Source organism: Hippocampus bargibanti, linkage group LG03 (assembly GCF_051943395.1).
Source record: "Hippocampus bargibanti isolate YZ-2025 linkage group LG03, ASM5194339v1, whole genome shotgun sequence".
NCBI classification, from domain to species: Eukaryota; Metazoa; Chordata; class Actinopteri; order Syngnathiformes; family Syngnathidae; genus Hippocampus; species Hippocampus bargibanti.
In genome coordinates this window covers 27,434,512-27,453,242 of record NC_142736.1, presented here as the reverse complement: position 1 = coordinate 27,453,242, position 18,731 = coordinate 27,434,512, and the positions used below count along the sequence as shown (strand labels likewise).

General features: G+C 40.8%; 1 protein-coding gene across 2 annotated transcripts in view; it reads right to left on the bottom strand.

Moving 5' to 3' along the window:
• Positions 1-18,731, bottom strand: part of unc13c (unc-13 homolog C (C. elegans)) — a 127,957-nt gene that overhangs the window by 81,876 nt on the left and 27,350 nt on the right. Inside the window, exons 6-8 of one of the 2 annotated variants that reach the window (XM_088992912.1) lie at positions 16,996-17,001; positions 16,055-16,126; positions 353-572 (exon numbers count right to left, since the gene is read on the bottom strand). In XM_088992912.1, the coding sequence (XP_088849038.1) occupies positions 353-572; positions 16,055-16,126; positions 16,996-17,001 (298 nt within the window). The remainder of the gene's footprint in view (positions 1-352; positions 573-16,054; positions 16,127-16,995; positions 17,002-18,731) is intronic. The other variant, XM_088992911.1, reaches the window with a different exon arrangement.

The following is an 18,731-nucleotide window of genomic DNA, read 5'->3' as shown; positions in this document are numbered from 1 at the left end:
GATTTCATTTATTTTTATCACATTGATAAGCATGAATCGCAATTTCATTCGAGGTGGAAAAAAAACATTGCTCTAGCAATTTAACACTTACAAAGTGTTGCGTTTAGGTGTGGCTAATCCATTTAAATGTGCATGGATTGCAGCAAGCATCCTGCGGCACTTTTCTATTAGCTGACACTGTTACAAAAGAGCTAACCCTGATTACAATACAGATTGGAGATGATGTGTACAAGTGCCTGAGCGAACAATGTAAATGAACCATAAATTTTGCTTTAGTGCATTTGGAATTTGGATATTGTTGATGAATTATTTTCTGAATATGGAGAGCGTGTCAGGAAGTTTTCAGACTTACGTTGTAAACAATCTGCATTGAGCAGGTCTTGGCACTTTTCGTGGCATTTGACGCCACATTCAGAGCAGCGCATGCCTTGGCGGGCAATGCCCCACAGGAGCCCCTCGCATTCATGGCAATAAGTTGGTGCAGTGGCAGTCCACACCTCAAAATTGTGCGGTGTTGTGGAAGAAATCGGGTATATCAAGGCCTGGAGGGTCTTTTTGAAGACGTGAAGTTTCTGAAAAGAGACCATTCGAGAAATGTGAGCATTGTCATTGAATGTATAGATTGAACCAAATGTGATGAGGAAATGCATAGGATTTGGCGCAAGACGGAACCCGGTCGTAACTCGGATGTTAACTCTAAATGATGCTTGGCATGCAATTGGACATCGAAAGACTTGTCAGTTGAGCAAATTAGTGTCACCGTGCCATGAGTGCCAATGGAAATTTTTGTTCTTGATTACCTCCAACAAATCCCAAAAAGATATCATCAATTGTTCAAATTCATGCACTTTATAATAGCATGAGTTCCAAGCTGTATTGATCAGTCAAAAATACTGCAGTATCATTTTCAAGGTCAAACTGTTTGATCCGACTCATTACGCATTGCAAGTTTTGTTGACCCTTTTCTGATTACCCTCTAACTATCGCAAAGGTCCGATGTATGACAGTAAATCAGGCCTACATCTCATTAAACTCAGATTAACCACATCTTTGCCGCCCCCCCCCCCCCCCCCCCCCCCCCCCCCCCCCAAGGCTTTGTTCCATTCGACTGGTTGGCCAACTGCAGTCTCCCTGCACAGAATACTGGAATAGACAAGCCCCTTTTTGACAGAAACCTCCTCAAATAGAAGGTTTTAGTGCCACGGTGGCGCCATCAACACTGAGTGGGCTCTGCCAATTCCTGAAGGAGGGATAGATGGAAGGCATAAAGAATGTTTGAAGGATGGGAATGAGACAGATTGAGATGAAGCGAGAAAGGTGGAAAGCTGCATGTGTCAGCCCCTCATATAGTTAAAGAACTTTAGAGCAGCTCACACCGCCTTCCCGTACCACCAGATGATTAAAAGATGCCAGATGACGGGACAACATGGCTATGTTAAACACAAGAGACTTTGAGTCGCTCATTCAAAGAACTGAACCCTAGTGAACCTCTAATGAAATACTAAGAGTGACTGTGATAGATTTTCCTTTTTAATCTAAGGTCAACGAGATGTAGCAGATGTCTCAGATTTATTCACCAAAGCTGTGGTACGATTTAAAATGTCCCGCCCCCACACCCGTCCAATTGTTGCTAACCTGATGTAATTGATGCCTGCAAATTTAGATACTTTTCAGTCAGTCTATCATTTATTCTTTCCATTTTCATTGTTAGAAAGCTCCAAAGAATAATACAATTCCCCACCGATGTTTTGTATCACACCAGCCAGCCAAAGTGTGAAGAGCACTGGTGTGAGTCACCCTGTGAGGTAACCCTGACTGTGTGGTGTAAGACACCGACATAAGTGTTTGACAGATGTCGCGTCGATCTGAGAGCGAGTCGGCAGCACAGTCAAAATCTTGCAAACCCCTTTGGCCCTTCCCTTGCACCACCCTTGGACTGTGTTGTCTGTCGCTCCGTCAAAACACCCACTTGGAAAACCCAATGAGATGTTCAAGTCACACTACACTACTTGTGTTGTAGGTTTAGAGATTGGTCTTGAGAGTTCTTTCTTTTCTCTGTCTGGGAGGATCAATTTGTATCATTCGTACAACAGCCTGCTTAGGCAACATATGATTAGTAATGCTGATGAGGTGATACCAGAGCAAATAGGGCAATCAGGCCAGTCTTTAGTCAGGACAATAGGAACAATCGGTGGAGCCCCAGGGAGTACTCCTGTGCCTCCCCCAACCTGAGAGCAGGGACCTATCATAGCAGAGTCCGGCACCGCCATGTCTAGACAGTAGGGATATATATACAGTAAAGTCTCGTTATATCGATATTCAAGGGAGTCCAAAAAAATATCGATATAACCGGGACTATCGATATATCCGACCCTGTTTGCATGTAATTTTCTCCGTGCGTGCATAGAAATAGTATCGATATAACCGGGACTATCGATATATCCGATATCGATATAATGAGACTTTACTGTAATTTAAAACAGATTCTTTACTTACAGACAGTGTATTGTAGGTGATCAAATACCTTACATGGTTCGGCGTATACTTCCGCCTTCGTCAGATTCTACACTCACATTTATGTCTGCCTTATTAACCTGGATTTGGTCTCAATTTAGTTTTGACATGCCTTGGTCTTGCCTCATTCTCACATTGACTTAACCTCACAAGTCCTCAAAGTCTTAGTCTGCCCTGGTTTTGACCTGCCCTGACCACAGTTTTAGCCCTGCATTGTCTTGTTTTGGTCTTGGTATTTACTTGGTGTCGACTTGAATGTGTCTGTTTCTTGAATTTGTCCGTTTCTTATGTCATATTGCCTCTCCCAACTGCTTAAAGGTTGACTTGGTTTCAAAGTCCCCTTCTCCCTTTCCTTCGTTGGGCTTTCATCATTTTTTGCCTTCTTGAATACTAACTAATCAAATCATTACCAACTATGAGCATTCATATGAGATAACTATGAGTGTGGTAATTGCATAACACCCCAGATGTTTTCATAAAGGAATTCTTGTAATTCGATAAATTCTGAACAAATAGAAAACATATTGTTACTGTAGGTTTATTTTCCTTTATTAATTAAAGCGAGACCAATTAGATGACTGGATTCTTAGCACTGCTACAATTAGGGAGCTTTATGTGTTCACATATTCTTGGCAGATAAACACAACTCAAGTTCTTTATATTGATGTTGATAACACAACTGAAAAGCTGGAAATAGATGGTGGGCACATAATGTTCTATTCTGCCCTAAAAAGCACATCAACTGGAAACGTGATTCAGGTGTCTTGCATGTCATCTGACTCAAAGCATCCATGGAAGGTAAAAAAAGAGTGGTGGACACCAGTCACAATGCGCAAGGTGATGAGACTGCTCATACTTGAGAGGAGAGGGGCATCTTGTTTAACGTGAATGCTTGACATCTAACATCAACGTCGCTGTACCGCAATGACAAATTACTCGCTGCGTTGCTCCCTCTATACATTCTTCTTTCATCACCCTCTTTGGTCCGGATCCACTACTAACATCATTTGATTGTTTATACGGTGCCCCCCCCCCCCCCCCCCCCACTCCACCTTTTCACACACACACACACACACACACACACACACACACACACACACACACACACACACACACACACACACACACACACACGCACACACACACACACACACCCCTTCCAGTCCTCACAGGGAAGCACTCTCCTGGACTTAATGCAGCAGATAAAACTCTGACATCTGCTCGGCCTACTTACCACGACCGCACAATCTGCAGCCTTGCTGGGAACTCGACCACAAAAATTCACAACTCTCTGTTTTCCCTTACCCCTGTCCGAATATACTTCTCAACAGCTGCCCCTTTAGGTCCCATGCTTAGAAGGATGCACAGTCTCAAATTATAAAAGGTTCCATCCTGGCTGCTCTAATAAATACAATGAATATTTTATATCTTTACTCCGCCATCTGGATTTTATTTCCGTAAAACCCTTTTAATCTAACACAATTCTACCACAAATTGCGAAATGGGCGCCGTGCCTTAATTAGTCAATTGGTCTTCTTGAAAATATCACCACTTTTCTCCTTTGTATATGTCCTCATAATAAATGTTAGCATGTCTGCATTTTTGCAATTTTCAGTACTCCTTCATTGCGCTGTTCTCATTTTTGGTCTGTCACATTTTGAACTTGGATTTATGTCTTAACCATAGAATACTGGCTTATAGCACATTAGCAATTCTCCCTAGAAATTGTATCTGAGATCAGGGCTGGATGTATAATCCTTACTGTTCTGCCTTTTTAGATTTTTGCAATTAAACTGTTGCTATATTTAAATATATTAACTGTTCGTGCGTTGGTACAGTATTTTCAGCCAGCAATTTTAATACCTGACTCTTACATATTTTATTAAACTACCTTAGTACTTGATGGACTCTGTTGTTATTCATTGGCATACTGATTGTTAGCATATCTACATTGTATCAGTTCATATTAAAAATACAAATGCATGACTTTCAGTACTCAGGTTTCTGTCTTGCTTGATGTTAACAAACCCGTTACTGAACAGTATTTTGCTGATTTTTTATTTGGTAAAGTACAAACATTCAGGGGCTGTAAAATCGGTGTCCTGTTTCCCTCAGGACTTTCTTTACTCATCTTGCTGTCTTGTTTGTTCTCATAGCAAAATATGCATCAAGTCGTTTCAGTATTATAGTAATGCCTGCGGTCCCGTAATAACCCATGTACACAGAGGGTTTGGAATGCTATAGGTTAGTCATTTTCTTAGGGTCACTGTTAATTTAGTTCTCCAGAGCAACCCCAAATAAATTTTGTAAACATGACATAAGGAAGGCAAATACTTCATGTCTATCTTGAGAAGTTATTCCATCTTTAATTCAAGGACATTGGTTGTCATGTCGCCCCAAGTTAAAACTGCTCTGCCAGTTATTGTGCAAATAAAGTCCTCTCACTCCTGCCTGCTGTAAATCCACCTCTCCCTCTGGGAGAAACGAATTGCAATCAATTAATACAGAGACAGCTTTGGAGGTCACCACAAAAGTGTCTGTTGCTATTGACTTTTACATTCCACCTGTCCTCTATTACAGTAACTCAGCTTTCAAATGATTGCTTGGTATTTATTAATTATTGCTACATTCTATCAAATTGGACATACCAGGATATTGGGATATATGACAGAAACGGGTTGAGAGAAGATGTGGACCAGACATTCTAAAAGGAAGAGCAGGACTAGTTAAAGAAAAGAAAAATGATAGTTTAAAGATCCAGTTGGTGCCAATCAACCAGTGAACAACTTGAAAACCAAGGGAAAAATTTTATAAACAAATCCATGGTTGTGCTATGGGCTCACCAGTTTCACCCATAGTGGCTAATCTTTACATGGAAGAGATGGAGAAACAGGCCCTCACATCCTTCCCAGGGACAAAACCTAGACACTGGTTTAGATATGTGGACGATACTTTTGTCATAATTAAGAAACAAGAAATTCAATCCTTCACAGATCATCTCAACTCTGTAGACTTCAACATTAAATTTACTCGTGAGGACATTCAAGAGAACCAACTAGCCTTCTTGGATTGTAAAGTAATTATAAAAGAGGACAGAGCGCTAAAAACAGAAGTCTTTAGGAAGGCTACGCACACTGACCAATACTTACTTTTTGACTCTAACCACCCTTTACAACATAAACTAGGAGTTATCAGAACCCTCCAGCATAGGGCTAAACTAATACCAACTAGCACTGAAGGTAGAGAAAAGGAGTCAAAACATATCAGGAGAGCACTCACTAACTGTGGGTACCCTCAGTGGTCATTCAACAAATGTCAGAAAGAAAGAATAGCGAACGAAACCAATAATTCTCAAGATTCTAAAAGGAGAGGAGTAGCAGTACCGTACATTACAGGAGTTTCTGAAAAATTACAAAGAGTCCTTTGGCAACATAAAATTCCTACTTATTTCAAACCGATAAACACGTTAAGGCAAAAATTAGTGCATCCAAAAGATAGGCTACCAAATGAAAAACAAAGTAATGTAGTTTATTCCATACATTGTAAGAATGAAAATTGTAAAGAGCAGTACATTGGGGAGACTCAACAAATTCTCAAAAAAAGACTTTATCAACATCGCAGGGATAATACTAGTGGGCCTCAATCGGCAGTACATTTGCACCTAAAAGCTAGCAACCACTCATTTGACGACAATGAGGTTAAAATCTTAGCGAAAGAACATAGATGGTTTGAAAGGGGGGTGAAAGAAGCGATTCTTATAAAACAACAAAATCCTTCTTTAAACCGGTCTGGTGGTGTGAGGTTCAATTTGGATCGTTCATACAATAGCCTGCTCAGGCAAAACAGGTTAGGCAACTTTCGCAATGCTGATGAGGGTCGTTATGCTGATGAGGTGATACCGGGGGGAGTGGGTGTAATAGGCCAATCGTTAGTCAGGAATGTAGGAACAATCAGTGGGGCCACAGGGGGGGGGTCCCGCGCCCCCCCCCAACCTGAGAGTAGGGACCTATCATAGCTGTGTCCGGCGCCACCAGGTCTGGACATTAGGGATATATAAATGGGGCCGATACGACCAGTCAGACTTTAGTTCGCTGACGAAGCCTCTTGGATAGGAGGCGAAACGTCCGAAACCTTCACTTTTGTACAGATGACGGCTGAAGAAACCTTCTCATCGATGGACCACTCCTGTACTCCCCCCCCCCCCCCCCCCCCCCCCCCCCCAAGGCTTTGTTCCATTCGACTGGTTGGCCAACTGCAGTCTCCCTGCACAGAATACTGGAGTAGACAAGCCCCTTTTTGACAGAAACCTCCTCAAATAGAAGGTTTTAGTGCCACGGTGGCGCCATCAACACTGAGTGGGCTCTGCCAATTCCTGAAGGAGGGATAGATGGAAGGCATAAAGAATGTTTGAAGGATGGGAATGAGACAGATTGAGATGAAGCGAGAAAGGTGGAAAGCTGCATGTGTCTGCATGTGTCAGCCCCTCATATAGTTAAAGAACTTTAGAGCAGCTCACACCGCCTTCCCGTACCACCAGATGATTAAAAGATGCCAGATGACGGGACAACATGGCTATGTTAAACACAAGAGACTTTGAGTCGCTCATTCAAAGAACTGAACCCTAGTGAACCTCTAATGAAATACTAAGAGTGACTGTGATAGATTTTCCTTTTTAATCTAAGGTCAACGAGATGTAGCAGATGTCTCAGATTTATTCACCAAAGCTGTGGTACGATTTAAAATGTCCCGCCCCCACACCCGTCCAATTGTTGCTAACCTGATGTAATTGATGCCTGCAAATTTAGATACTTTTCAGTCAGTCTATCATTTATTCTTTCCATTTTCATTGTTAGAAAGCTCCAAAGAATAATACAATTCCCCACCGATGTTTTGTATCACACCAGCCAGCCAAAGTGTGAAGAGCACTGGTGTGAGTCACCCTGTGAGGTAACCCTGACTGTGTGGTGTAAGACACCGACATAAGTGTTTGACAGATGTCGCGTCGATCTGAGAGCGAGTCGGCAGCACAGTCAAAATCTTGCAAACCCCTTTGGCCCTTCCCTTGCACCACCCTTGGACTGTGTTGTCTGTCGCTCCGTCAAAACACCCACTTGGAAAACCCAATGAGACGTTCAAGTCACACTACACTACTTGTGTTGTAGGTTTAGAGATTGGTCTTGAGAGTTCTCTTTCTTTTCTCTGTCTGGGAGGTTCAATTTGGATCATTCCTACAATAGCCTGCTTAGGCAACATATGATTAGTAATGCTGACGAGGTGATACCAGAGCAAATCGGGCAATGAGGCCAGTCTTTAGTCAGGACAATAGGAACAATCGGTGGAGCCGCAGGGAGTACTCCTGTGCCTCCCCAACCTGAGAGCAGGGACCTATCATAGCAGAGTCTGGCACCGCCATGTCGAGACAGTAGGGATATATATAATTTAAAACAGATTCTTTACTTACAGACAGTGTATTGTAGGTGTTCAAATACCTGACATGGTTCGGCGTATACTTCCGCCTTCGTCAGATTCTACACTCACATTTATGTCTGCCTTAACCTGGATTTGGTCTCAATTTAGTTTTGACATGCCTTGGTCTTGCCTCATTCTCACATTGACTTAACCTCACAAGTCCTCAAAGTCTTAGTCTGCCCTGGTTTTGACCTGCCCTGACCACAGTTTTAGCCCTGCATTGTCTTGTTTTGGTCTTGGTATTTACTTGGTGTCGACTTGAATGTGTCTGTTTCTTGAATTTGTCCGTTTCTTATGTCATATTGCCTCTCCCAACTGCTTAAAGGTTGACTTGGTTTCAAAGTCCCCTTCTCTCTTTCCTTCGTTGGGCTTTCATCATTTTTTGCCTTCTTGAATACTAACTAATCAAATCATTACCAACTATGAGCATTCATATGAGATAACTATGAGTGTGGTAATTGCATAACACCCCAGATGTTGTCATAAAGGAATTCTTGTAATTCGATAAATTCTGAACAAATAGAAAACATATTGTTACTGTAGGTTTATTTTCCTTTATAAATTAAAGCGAGACCAATTAGATGACTGGATTCTTATCTTAGCACTGCTACAATTAGGGAGCTTTATGTGTTCACATATTCTTGGCAGATAAACACAACTCAAGTTCTTTATATTGATGTTGATAACACAACTGAAAAGCTGGAAATAGATGGTGGGCACATAATGTTCTATTCTGCCCTAAAAAGCACATCAACTGGAAACGTGATTCAGGTGTCTTGCATGTCATCTGACTCAAAGCATCCATGGAAGGTAAAAAAAGAGTGGTGGACACCAGTCACAATGCGCAAGGTGATGAGACTGCTCATACTTGAGAGGAGAGGGGCATCTTGTTTAACGTGAATGCTTGACATCTAACATCAACGTCGCTGTACCGCAATGACAAATTACTCGCTGCGTTGCTCCCTCTATACATTCTTCTTTCATCACCCTCTTTGGTCCGGATCCACTACTAACATCATTTGATTGTTTATACGGTGCCATCCCCCACTCCACCTTTTCACACACACACACACACACACACACACACACACACACACACACACACACACACACACACACACACCCCTTCCAGTCCTCACAGGGAAGCACTCTCCTGGACTTAATGCAGCAGATAAAACTCTGACATCTGCTCGGCCTACTTACCACGACCGCACAATCTGCAGCCTTGCTGGGAACTCGACCACAAAAATTCACAACTCTCTGTTTTCCCCCACCCCTGTCCGAATATACTTCTCAACAGCTGCCCCTTTAGGTCCCATGCTTAGAAGGATGCACAGTCTCAAATTATAAAAGGTTCCATCCTGGCTGCTCTAATAAACACAATGAATATTTTATATCTTTACTCCGCCATCTGGATTTTATTTCCGTAAAACCCTTTTAATCTAACACAATTCTACCACAAATTGCGAAATGGGCGCCGTGCCTTAATTAGTCAATTGGTCTTCTTGAAAATATCACCACTTTTCTCCTTTGTATATGTCCTCATAATAAATGTTAGCATGTCTGCATTTTTGCAATTTTCAGTACTCCTTCATTGCGCTGTTCTCATTTTTGGTCTGTCACATTTTGAACTTGGATTTATGTCTTAACCATAGAATACTGGCTTATAGCACATTAGCAATTCTCCCTAGAAATTGTATCTGAGATCAGGGCTGGATGTATAATCCTTACTGTTCTGCCTTTTTGGATTTTTGCAATTAAACTGTTGCTATATTTAAATATATTAACTGTTCGTGCGTTGGTACAGTATTTTCAGCCAGCAATTTTAATACCTGACTCTTACATATTTTATTAAACTACCTTAGTACTTGATGGACTCTGTTGTTATTCATTGGCATACTGATTGTTAGCATATCTACATTGTATCAGTTCATATTAAAAATACAAATGCATGACTTTCAGTACTCAGGTTTCTGTCTTGCTTGATGTTAACAAACCCGTTACTGAATAGTATTTTGCTGAATTTTATTTGGTAAAGTACATACATTCAGGGGCTGTAAAATTGGTGTCCTATTTCCCTCAGGACTTTCTTTACTCATCTTGCTGTCTTGTTTGTTCTCATAGCAAAATATGCATCAAGTCGTTTCAGTATTATAGTAATGCCTGCGGTCCCGTAATAACCCATGTACACAGAGGGTTTGGAATGCTATAGGTTAGTCATTTTCTTAGGGTCACTGTTAATTTAGTTCTCCAGAGCAACCCCAAATAAATTTTGTAAACATGACATAAGGAAGGCAAATACTTCATGTCTATCTTGAGAAGTTATTCCATCTTTAATTCAAGGACATTGGTTGTCATGTCGCCCCAAGTTAAAACTGCTCTGCCAGTTATTGTGCAAATAAAGTCCTCTCACTCCTGCCTGCTGTAAATCCACCTCTCCCTCTGGGAGAAACGAATTGCAATCAATTAATACAGAGACAGCTTTGGAGGTCACCACAAAAGTGTCTGTTGCTATTGACTTTTACATTCCACCTGTCCTCTATTACAGTAACTCAGCTTTCAAATGATTGCTTGGTATTTATTAATTATTGCTACATTCTATCAAATTGGACATACCAGGATATTGGGATATATGACAGAAACGGGTTGAGAGAAGATGTGGACCAGACATTCTAAAAGGAAGAGCAGGACTAGTTAAAGAAAAGAAAAATGATAGTTTAAAGATCCAGTTGGTGCCAATCAACCAGTGAACAACTTGAAAACCAACCAAAAATTACTTTTACTGAAACAATCTCAGCTACTGGTAAACACGCGTAAAATTAGGTATGAACAGTTTGCAAGGGAGAATTGGATCAAAAATTTGTCAGACAGAGATCTCTCAGAGACAGAAAAGGCGGTACTTACCAAAGGTTTAAATTTCTCAGTGACTCCTAAAACTATACCTACAATAGATTATATCACAGCTACTGAATCGGCTATTAAAAATAACAAACTTTCGTATGCAGAGGCAGATGATCTACGCATTAAAATATCAGCTCTTCTCAGTAGTGCCAAACTTCCTCCGTCCAACATAACATTAGAAGAGAGAAAGGCGTTAACTACTCTACAAAAAGACAAAAATATTACTATTTTGCCAGCAGACAAGGGCAGATGCACAGTGCTGCTCAACACATTGGATTATGAAGACAAAATAAATAGGTTAATCAGTGATTCTAACACGTATGAGCAACTAAAAAGGGACCCTTCCAATAGATACAAGAAAGAAATGATTGACTGTCTCCAAAAGCTAGAGAAAGGAAAACATATAGATAAACAGATGTATTTTAGATTATACCCGGGAGAGGCCACGCCATGTATCTATGGCCTGCCAAAAATACATAAAGAAGGGTTCCCCCTCCGACCCATTGTTTGTAGCATTGACTCCTCTACATACAATGTAGCCAAATATTTAAAAACTATTTTAGCTCCGTTGGTTGGTAACACAGAATACCACGTAGAGAACACCACAGGGTTTGTAGAGAGGATCAAAGACCTCATATTGGAACCTGAGGAAACTTTGGCATCATACGATGTGACTTCTCTCTTTACATCTGTCCCAACCCCAGCAGCAGTCTCAGTGGTGAGGACGAGGCTGCTGGCGGATGTTTCTCTGCATGAAAGAACCAAACTGAAACCGGATCACATCTGCCAATTATTAGAAATCTGCCTTAATACTACGTATTTTCAATTTCGGGAAAAATTTTATAAACAAATCCATGGTTGTGCTATGGGCTCACCAGTTTCACCCATAGTGGCTAATCTTTACATGGAAGAGATGGAGAAACAGGCCCTCACATCCTTCCCAGGGACAAAACCTAGACACTGGTTTAGATATGTGGACGATACTTTTGTCATAATTAAGAAACAAGAAATTCAATCCTTCACAGATCATCTCAACTCTGTAGACTTCAACATTAAATTTACTCGTGAGGACATTCAAGAGAACCAACTAGCCTTCTTGGATTGTAAAGTAATTATAAAAGAGGACAGAGCGCTAAAAACAGAAGTCTTTAGGAAGGCTACGCACACTGACCAATACTTACTTTTTGACTCTAACCACCCTTTACAACATAAACTAGGAGTTATCAGAACCCTCCAGCATAGGGCTAAACTAATACCAACTAGCACTGAAGGTAGAGAAAAGGAGTCAAAACATATCAGGAGAGCACTCACTAACTGTGGGTACCCTCAGTGGTCATTCAACAAATGTCAGAAAGAAAGAATAGCGAACGAAACCAATAATTCTCAAGATTCTAAAAGGAGAGGAGTAGCAGTACCGTACATTACAGGAGTTTCTGAAAAATTACAAAGAGTCCTTTGGCAACATAAAATTCCTACTTATTTCAAACCGATAAACACGTTAAGGCAAAAATTAGTGCATCCAAAAGATAGGCTACCAAATGAAAAACAAAGTAATGTAGTTTATTCCATACATTGTAAGAATGAAAATTGTAAAGAGCAGTACATTGGGGAGACTCAACAAATTCTCAAAAAAAGACTTTATCAACATCGCAGGGATAATACTAGTGGGCCTCAATCGGCAGTACATTTGCACCTAAAAGCTAGCAACCACTCATTTGACGACAATGAGGTTAAAATCTTAGCGAAAGAACATAGATGGTTTGAAAGGGGGGTGAAAGAAGCGATTCTTATAAAACAACAAAATCCTTCTTTAAACCGGTCTGGTGGTGTGAGGTTCAATTTGGATCGTTCATACAATAGCCTGCTCAGGCAAAACAGGTTAGGCAACTTTCGCAATGCTGATGAGGGTCGTTATGCTGATGAGGTGATACCGGGGGGAGTGGGTGTAATAGGCCAATCGTTAGTCAGGAATGTAGGAACAATCAGTGGGGCCACAGGGGGGGGGTCCCGCGCCCCCCCCCAACCTGAGAGTAGGGACCTATCATAGCTGTGTCCGGCGCCACCAGGTCTGGACATTAGGGATATATAAATGGGGCCGATACGACCAGTCAGACTTTAGTTCGCTGACGAAGCCTCTTGGATAGGAGGCGAAACGTCCGAAACCTTCACTTTTGTACAGATGACGGCTGAAGAAACCTTCTCATCGATGGACCACTCCTGTACGACTGAGAGCTTACACAGACGTATTGCTGCCAACTTTGGGAGAGACATCCTTCTGCTGGTACGTAACTTAGAAAAGGCCACCTTTAAATTAGCTGATTTAAAGAACCACCTCAGATTCAATCTTAGATGTAGACAGAGCCGGTTAATTCCTAAATGCTTGAAGCAAGCACCCCTGGAACCTGGATACTTAGCCGATAAAATGCAACAAAATTATACTAGGAAAATTCTAAATTTGCGAATTAGGAGACTTAACATAGAGATAAAAAACAAACAGTCAGAAATAGAAACTTATTATCAGCGTTTACAAACTAATCTTACCCACAAAATCTATCAGGAAGTGTGTGAATTTACTAAATCCGGTTATATGAGGCACCACAGCAAAACCAAAGAGAGACAAAAGGGTAAATTTCAAAAATTACTTTTACTGAAACAATCTCAGCTACTGGTAAACACGCGTAAAATTAGGTATGAACAGTTTGCAAGGGAGAATTGGATCAAAAATTTGTCAGACAGAGATCTCTCAGAGACAGAAAAGGCGGTACTTACCAAAGGTTTAAATTTCTCAGTGACTCCTAAAACTATACCTACAATAGATTATATCACAGCTACTGAATCGGCTATTAAAAATAACAAACTTTCGTATGCAGAGGCAGATGATCTACGCATTAAAATATCAGCTCTTCTCAGTAGTGCCAAACTTCCTCCGTCCAACATAACATTAGAAGAGAGAAAGGCGTTAACTACTCTACAAAAAGACAAAAATATTACTATTTTGCCAGCAGACAAGGGCAGATGCACAGTGCTGCTCAACACATTGGATTATGAAGACAAAATAAATAGGTTAATCAGTGATTCTAACACGTATGAGCAACTAAAAAGGGACCCTTCCAATAGATACAAGAAAGAAATGATTGACTGTCTCCAAAAGCTAGAGAAAGGAAAACATATAGATAAACAGATGTATTTTAGATTATACCCGGGAGAGGCCACGCCATGTATCTATGGCCTGCCAAAAATACATAAAGAAGGGTTCCCCCTCCGACCCATTGTTTGTAGCATTGACTCCTCTACATACAATGTAGCCAAATATTTAAAAACTATTTTAGCTCCGTTGGTTGGTAACACAGAATACCACGTAGAGAACACCACAGGGTTTGTAGAGAGGATCAAAGACCTCATATTGGAACCTGAGGAAACTTTGGCATCATACGATGTGACTTCTCTCTTTACATCTGTCCCAACCCCAGCAGCAGTCTCAGTGGTGAGGACGAGGCTGCTGGCGGATGTTTCTCTGCATGAAAGAACCAAACTGAAACCGGATCACATCTGCCAATTATTAGAAATCTGCCTTAATACTACGTATTTTCAATTTCGGGAAAAATTTTATAAACAAATCCATGGTTGTGCTATGGGCTCACCAGTTTCACCCATAGTGGCTAATCTTTACATGGAAGAGATGGAGAAACAGGCCCTCACATCCTTCCCAGGGACAAAACCTAGACACTGGTTTAGATATGTGGACGATACTTTTGTCATAATTAAGAAACAAGAAATTCAATCCTTCACAGATCATCTCAACTCTGTAGACTTCAACATTAAATTTACTCGTGAGGACATTCAAGAGAACCAACTAGCCTTCTTGGATTGTAAAGTAATTATAAAAGAGGACAGAGCGCTAAAAACAGAAGTCTTTAGGAAGGCTACGCACACTGACCAATACTTACTTTTTGACTCTAACCACCCTTTACAACATAAACTAGGAGTTATCAGAACCCTCCAGCATAGGGCTAAACTAATACCAACTAGCACTGAAGGTAGAGAAAAGGAGTCAAAACATATCAGGAGAGCACTCACTAACTGTGGGTACCCTCAGTGGTCATTCAACAAATGTCAGAAAGAAAGAATAGCGAACGAAACCAATAATTCTCAAGATTCTAAAAGGAGAGGAGTAGCAGTACCGTACATTACAGGAGTTTCTGAAAAATTACAAAGAGTCCTTTGGCAACATAAAATTCCTACTTATTTCAAACCGATAAACACGTTAAGGCAAAAATTAGTGCATCCAAAAGATAGGCTACCAAATGAAAAACAAAGTAATGTAGTTTATTCCATACATTGTAAGAATGAAAATTGTAAAGAGCAGTACATTGGGGAGACTCAACAAATTCTCAAAAAAAGACTTTATCAACATCGCAGGGATAATACTAGTGGGCCTCAATCGGCAGTACATTTGCACCTAAAAGCTAGCAACCACTCATTTGACGACAATGAGGTTAAAATCTTAGCGAAAGAACATAGATGGTTTGAAAGGGGGGTGAAAGAAGCGATTCTTATAAAACAACAAAATCCTTCTTTAAACCGGTCTGGTGGTGTGAGGTTCAATTTGGATCGTTCATACAATAGCCTGCTCAGGCAAAACAGGTTAGGCAACTTTCGCAATGCTGATGAGGGTCGTTATGCTGATGAGGTGATACCGGGGGGAGTGGGTGTAATAGGCCAATCGTTAGTCAGGAATGTAGGAACAATCAGTGGGGCCACAGGGGGGGGGTCCCGCGCCCCCCCCCAACCTGAGAGTAGGGACCTATCATAGCTGTGTCCGGCGCCACCAGGTCTGGACATTAGGGATATATAAATGGGGCCGATACGACCAGTCAGACTTTAGTTCGCTGACGAAGCCTCTTGGATAGGAGGCGAAACGTCCGATTGAAAACCAAGAGAAATGCAGGAAAATGTCAAAACCTGAGTTGAGTGTATAAATACAGACCCAACAGGACTAACTGTTTGAGAAATGGATGACATCTATATGAGGGAGCCATTTATTTTTCTTGATTCAAACATATAGGCGTACTGTCCAGTTCTGATAAAATTGCTGCCATAGCAACATTTGTTGCTGGTCACTATAGATTCTAAACTTTGTGAGATGTTCCATGCATACTTGGGTACTCACCAAGTCTTCGTTATTCAGCGTGGAGCGGTTCACCAAAGCAAATGAGATGCCTGCCTTTCGAGCAGTGAGGGTCTATGAGCAGAAGTGGAACAAGGTGATGAGGAGGGAAAAGTCGATGACCTATTTTTAAGAGATTTCCTGCAATTTATCACACGCAGATGATGAATTTGCACCAGTGAGTATTACGCAGCGGCATAGCCAGAAACCTTTCAGTGAGGTGGTCTGGGTGACACAAGGGAAGGGTGGCTTTGGGTATAGTTGTATACTGTATGTGTACATTCATCATTCTTTGTCAAAATAAAATTCACACATACCCAGAACAATGCATATCACACTCATAATCAAGTAGGAATTGCTCAAAGTCAACAGCCATATTTTGCTCAGCTCAATTTACTTGATGAAGGCCATTTTCTTTGCTGTTGCTTTGCTTTAGTGATTTATCAAAGTCTGTCTATCCCATTCACTGACTCATTACCTGACATTTTACGATCACTTGTCCTCTACATCGACACCATTTTGCAGACTGCAATCAATGGCTTGTAAAATGAGCGGCTGTGCGTCTAAGTTTGCATTTTATTACAGGCAACCATGACTGTGGATGTTATGATAAAGATTCATCTGACATCGTATCTGCTATAATAATAATAATGATGGTACAAATGAGAAAAATGTAGTTTGTATTCATATCAATTGTATATGTTTAAAAATGTAAACATCACAGATATCAACATTTTGCTTGGGTCCACAGGGGTGTCAGCCACACAGCTCTGTGACGAAAACAAAAAAACAACACTAGCTGTTTTTCCAACATGAACTTATCTTCAGATCTTTTAAGTGAACAGAGTTTCATTGGGTAAAAATATTTCCACAGTCTGTTCCAGCGCCCTGAACCAGATCGTGTTCCACCGTTAGTCAACTTGAGCAGACACAAGTAAACTTACCAAAGCCTGTGGTTTCCAGGAGACAGAGAAGTGAGGATGAAAGAGAGAGACAAAAAGAATTAGACACATTGCAGGAAGTCAATTAGGACTGAAAGCTCTAACAGCAGAGTAATTGTGTTTCTTTGTGAACGGACAAGTATCTTAATTGCCATGCAGGACTGCTGATTGTTCTGCGTTTGAGCTCTTAGGCAGAAAATTAGTCAGATATCATATGAAGTCTACGGCATGATTTTGTTTTTGGGTAGGAGAGGTGGGATTGTTTATTTTTAACCCACCCGTGTACTAGAAGTTACACGTTTGCAGTCATGCTTGACTTTTCGCTAAAGCCAACTGTTGTGAAACGACTTGTTCATATGTTCTGCTGACTGCTCTGCACAATCATTTAACAGAGACATATATACACACAAAATCACACACACACACACACACACACGCACACACAAATAATCAACATTTTCTGAAACTTGTAACCCATTGTGGAGGAAGTCAGCTGACACACACACACACACACACTACAGTCATACACACACTACATACATAGATATAAAGATCTACAGATGGCCATGGGGAATGGCAGAGGGAACCTCTACATGAACTGCGAGTGTTGATGTAAGTTTTTTTCCTTTTCTTTTTTTAATCAACATGCACCAGCACTGCTGAGGTTGCTGCAGGCAAAACGATATATCACTGATAGGATCTGATCAGTGGCAATATCACTACTTTTCAAATCAATTTTCATCGTTGTACTTGATTTTCATTGCCTTTTTTAATTCTTTTGTGTGAGTGAATCCTGCTGTTGCTGCCCTGAAGCAATCATACAGCAAATGGGGAGGGGCGGGGGACATTGACAAAGGAGTCGACATGATAAGGGGGACCAATTGTTTTGCTGACTTCATCCCATGTGTAAAAGGCTTGACGGGCGTCACTTTTACATGATTTAAAAGCCTCACACAGTTAAATCAAAAGTCAATGAAGTCTCTCCCCAGATACAGTATATATTTTCGGGCTGAGTTGTCAACATTTCAAGTTAAATACAGTGGTAGTAATCATAATCATCATACCAAAAAAAAAACCTCACAAAAAGAAACGCTGAAATCTGACAACTCACTGAAAAATATCATCCATCGCTGTGATGGATCTATGTACGAATGTCAAAATATATACGCAAAAATCCCCAAATATTAAAAAAATAAATACATCACTAAACAATAAGACACCAACCCATACTTACCAAGACAATGTTGGGTATTAATTTCATGAGAGACATGGACAAATACAGCATCAACTCATGTTGTTCACTGTGATATAAACATGTATCATCATCCAGTCATCAAAGCATTCAAATGCACCTACTGCTTTTTATAAGAGTAAACTTTTTTTAACAATAAAGTGGTGAAAGTACATGACGATGAAAAACATACATCCACAAAAGACGGTCACTGACAAACAATAATAGACACATTTAGCGTTATCGGCAGTGAGAGGCCGGACCTACGCGCTGCGAAATTAGACCACGGTGTTTCTGTTGGGTATGTTATGACACATTAAAACATCACTGGGATGCAATGTCAAACACTCTCTTTTGGGTAATTAATCAAGTTGCAATACCCCACAAGCTGCAATGCTGTTTTTCAAACTTGGGCACGAGTTGAATGTGTTTGTAGGTCACTGTTGTCACCCTCCAAGCAAACAGTTTACACAGGAAGCATATTCTAATCCAGTGAGGTTTGCGCTTG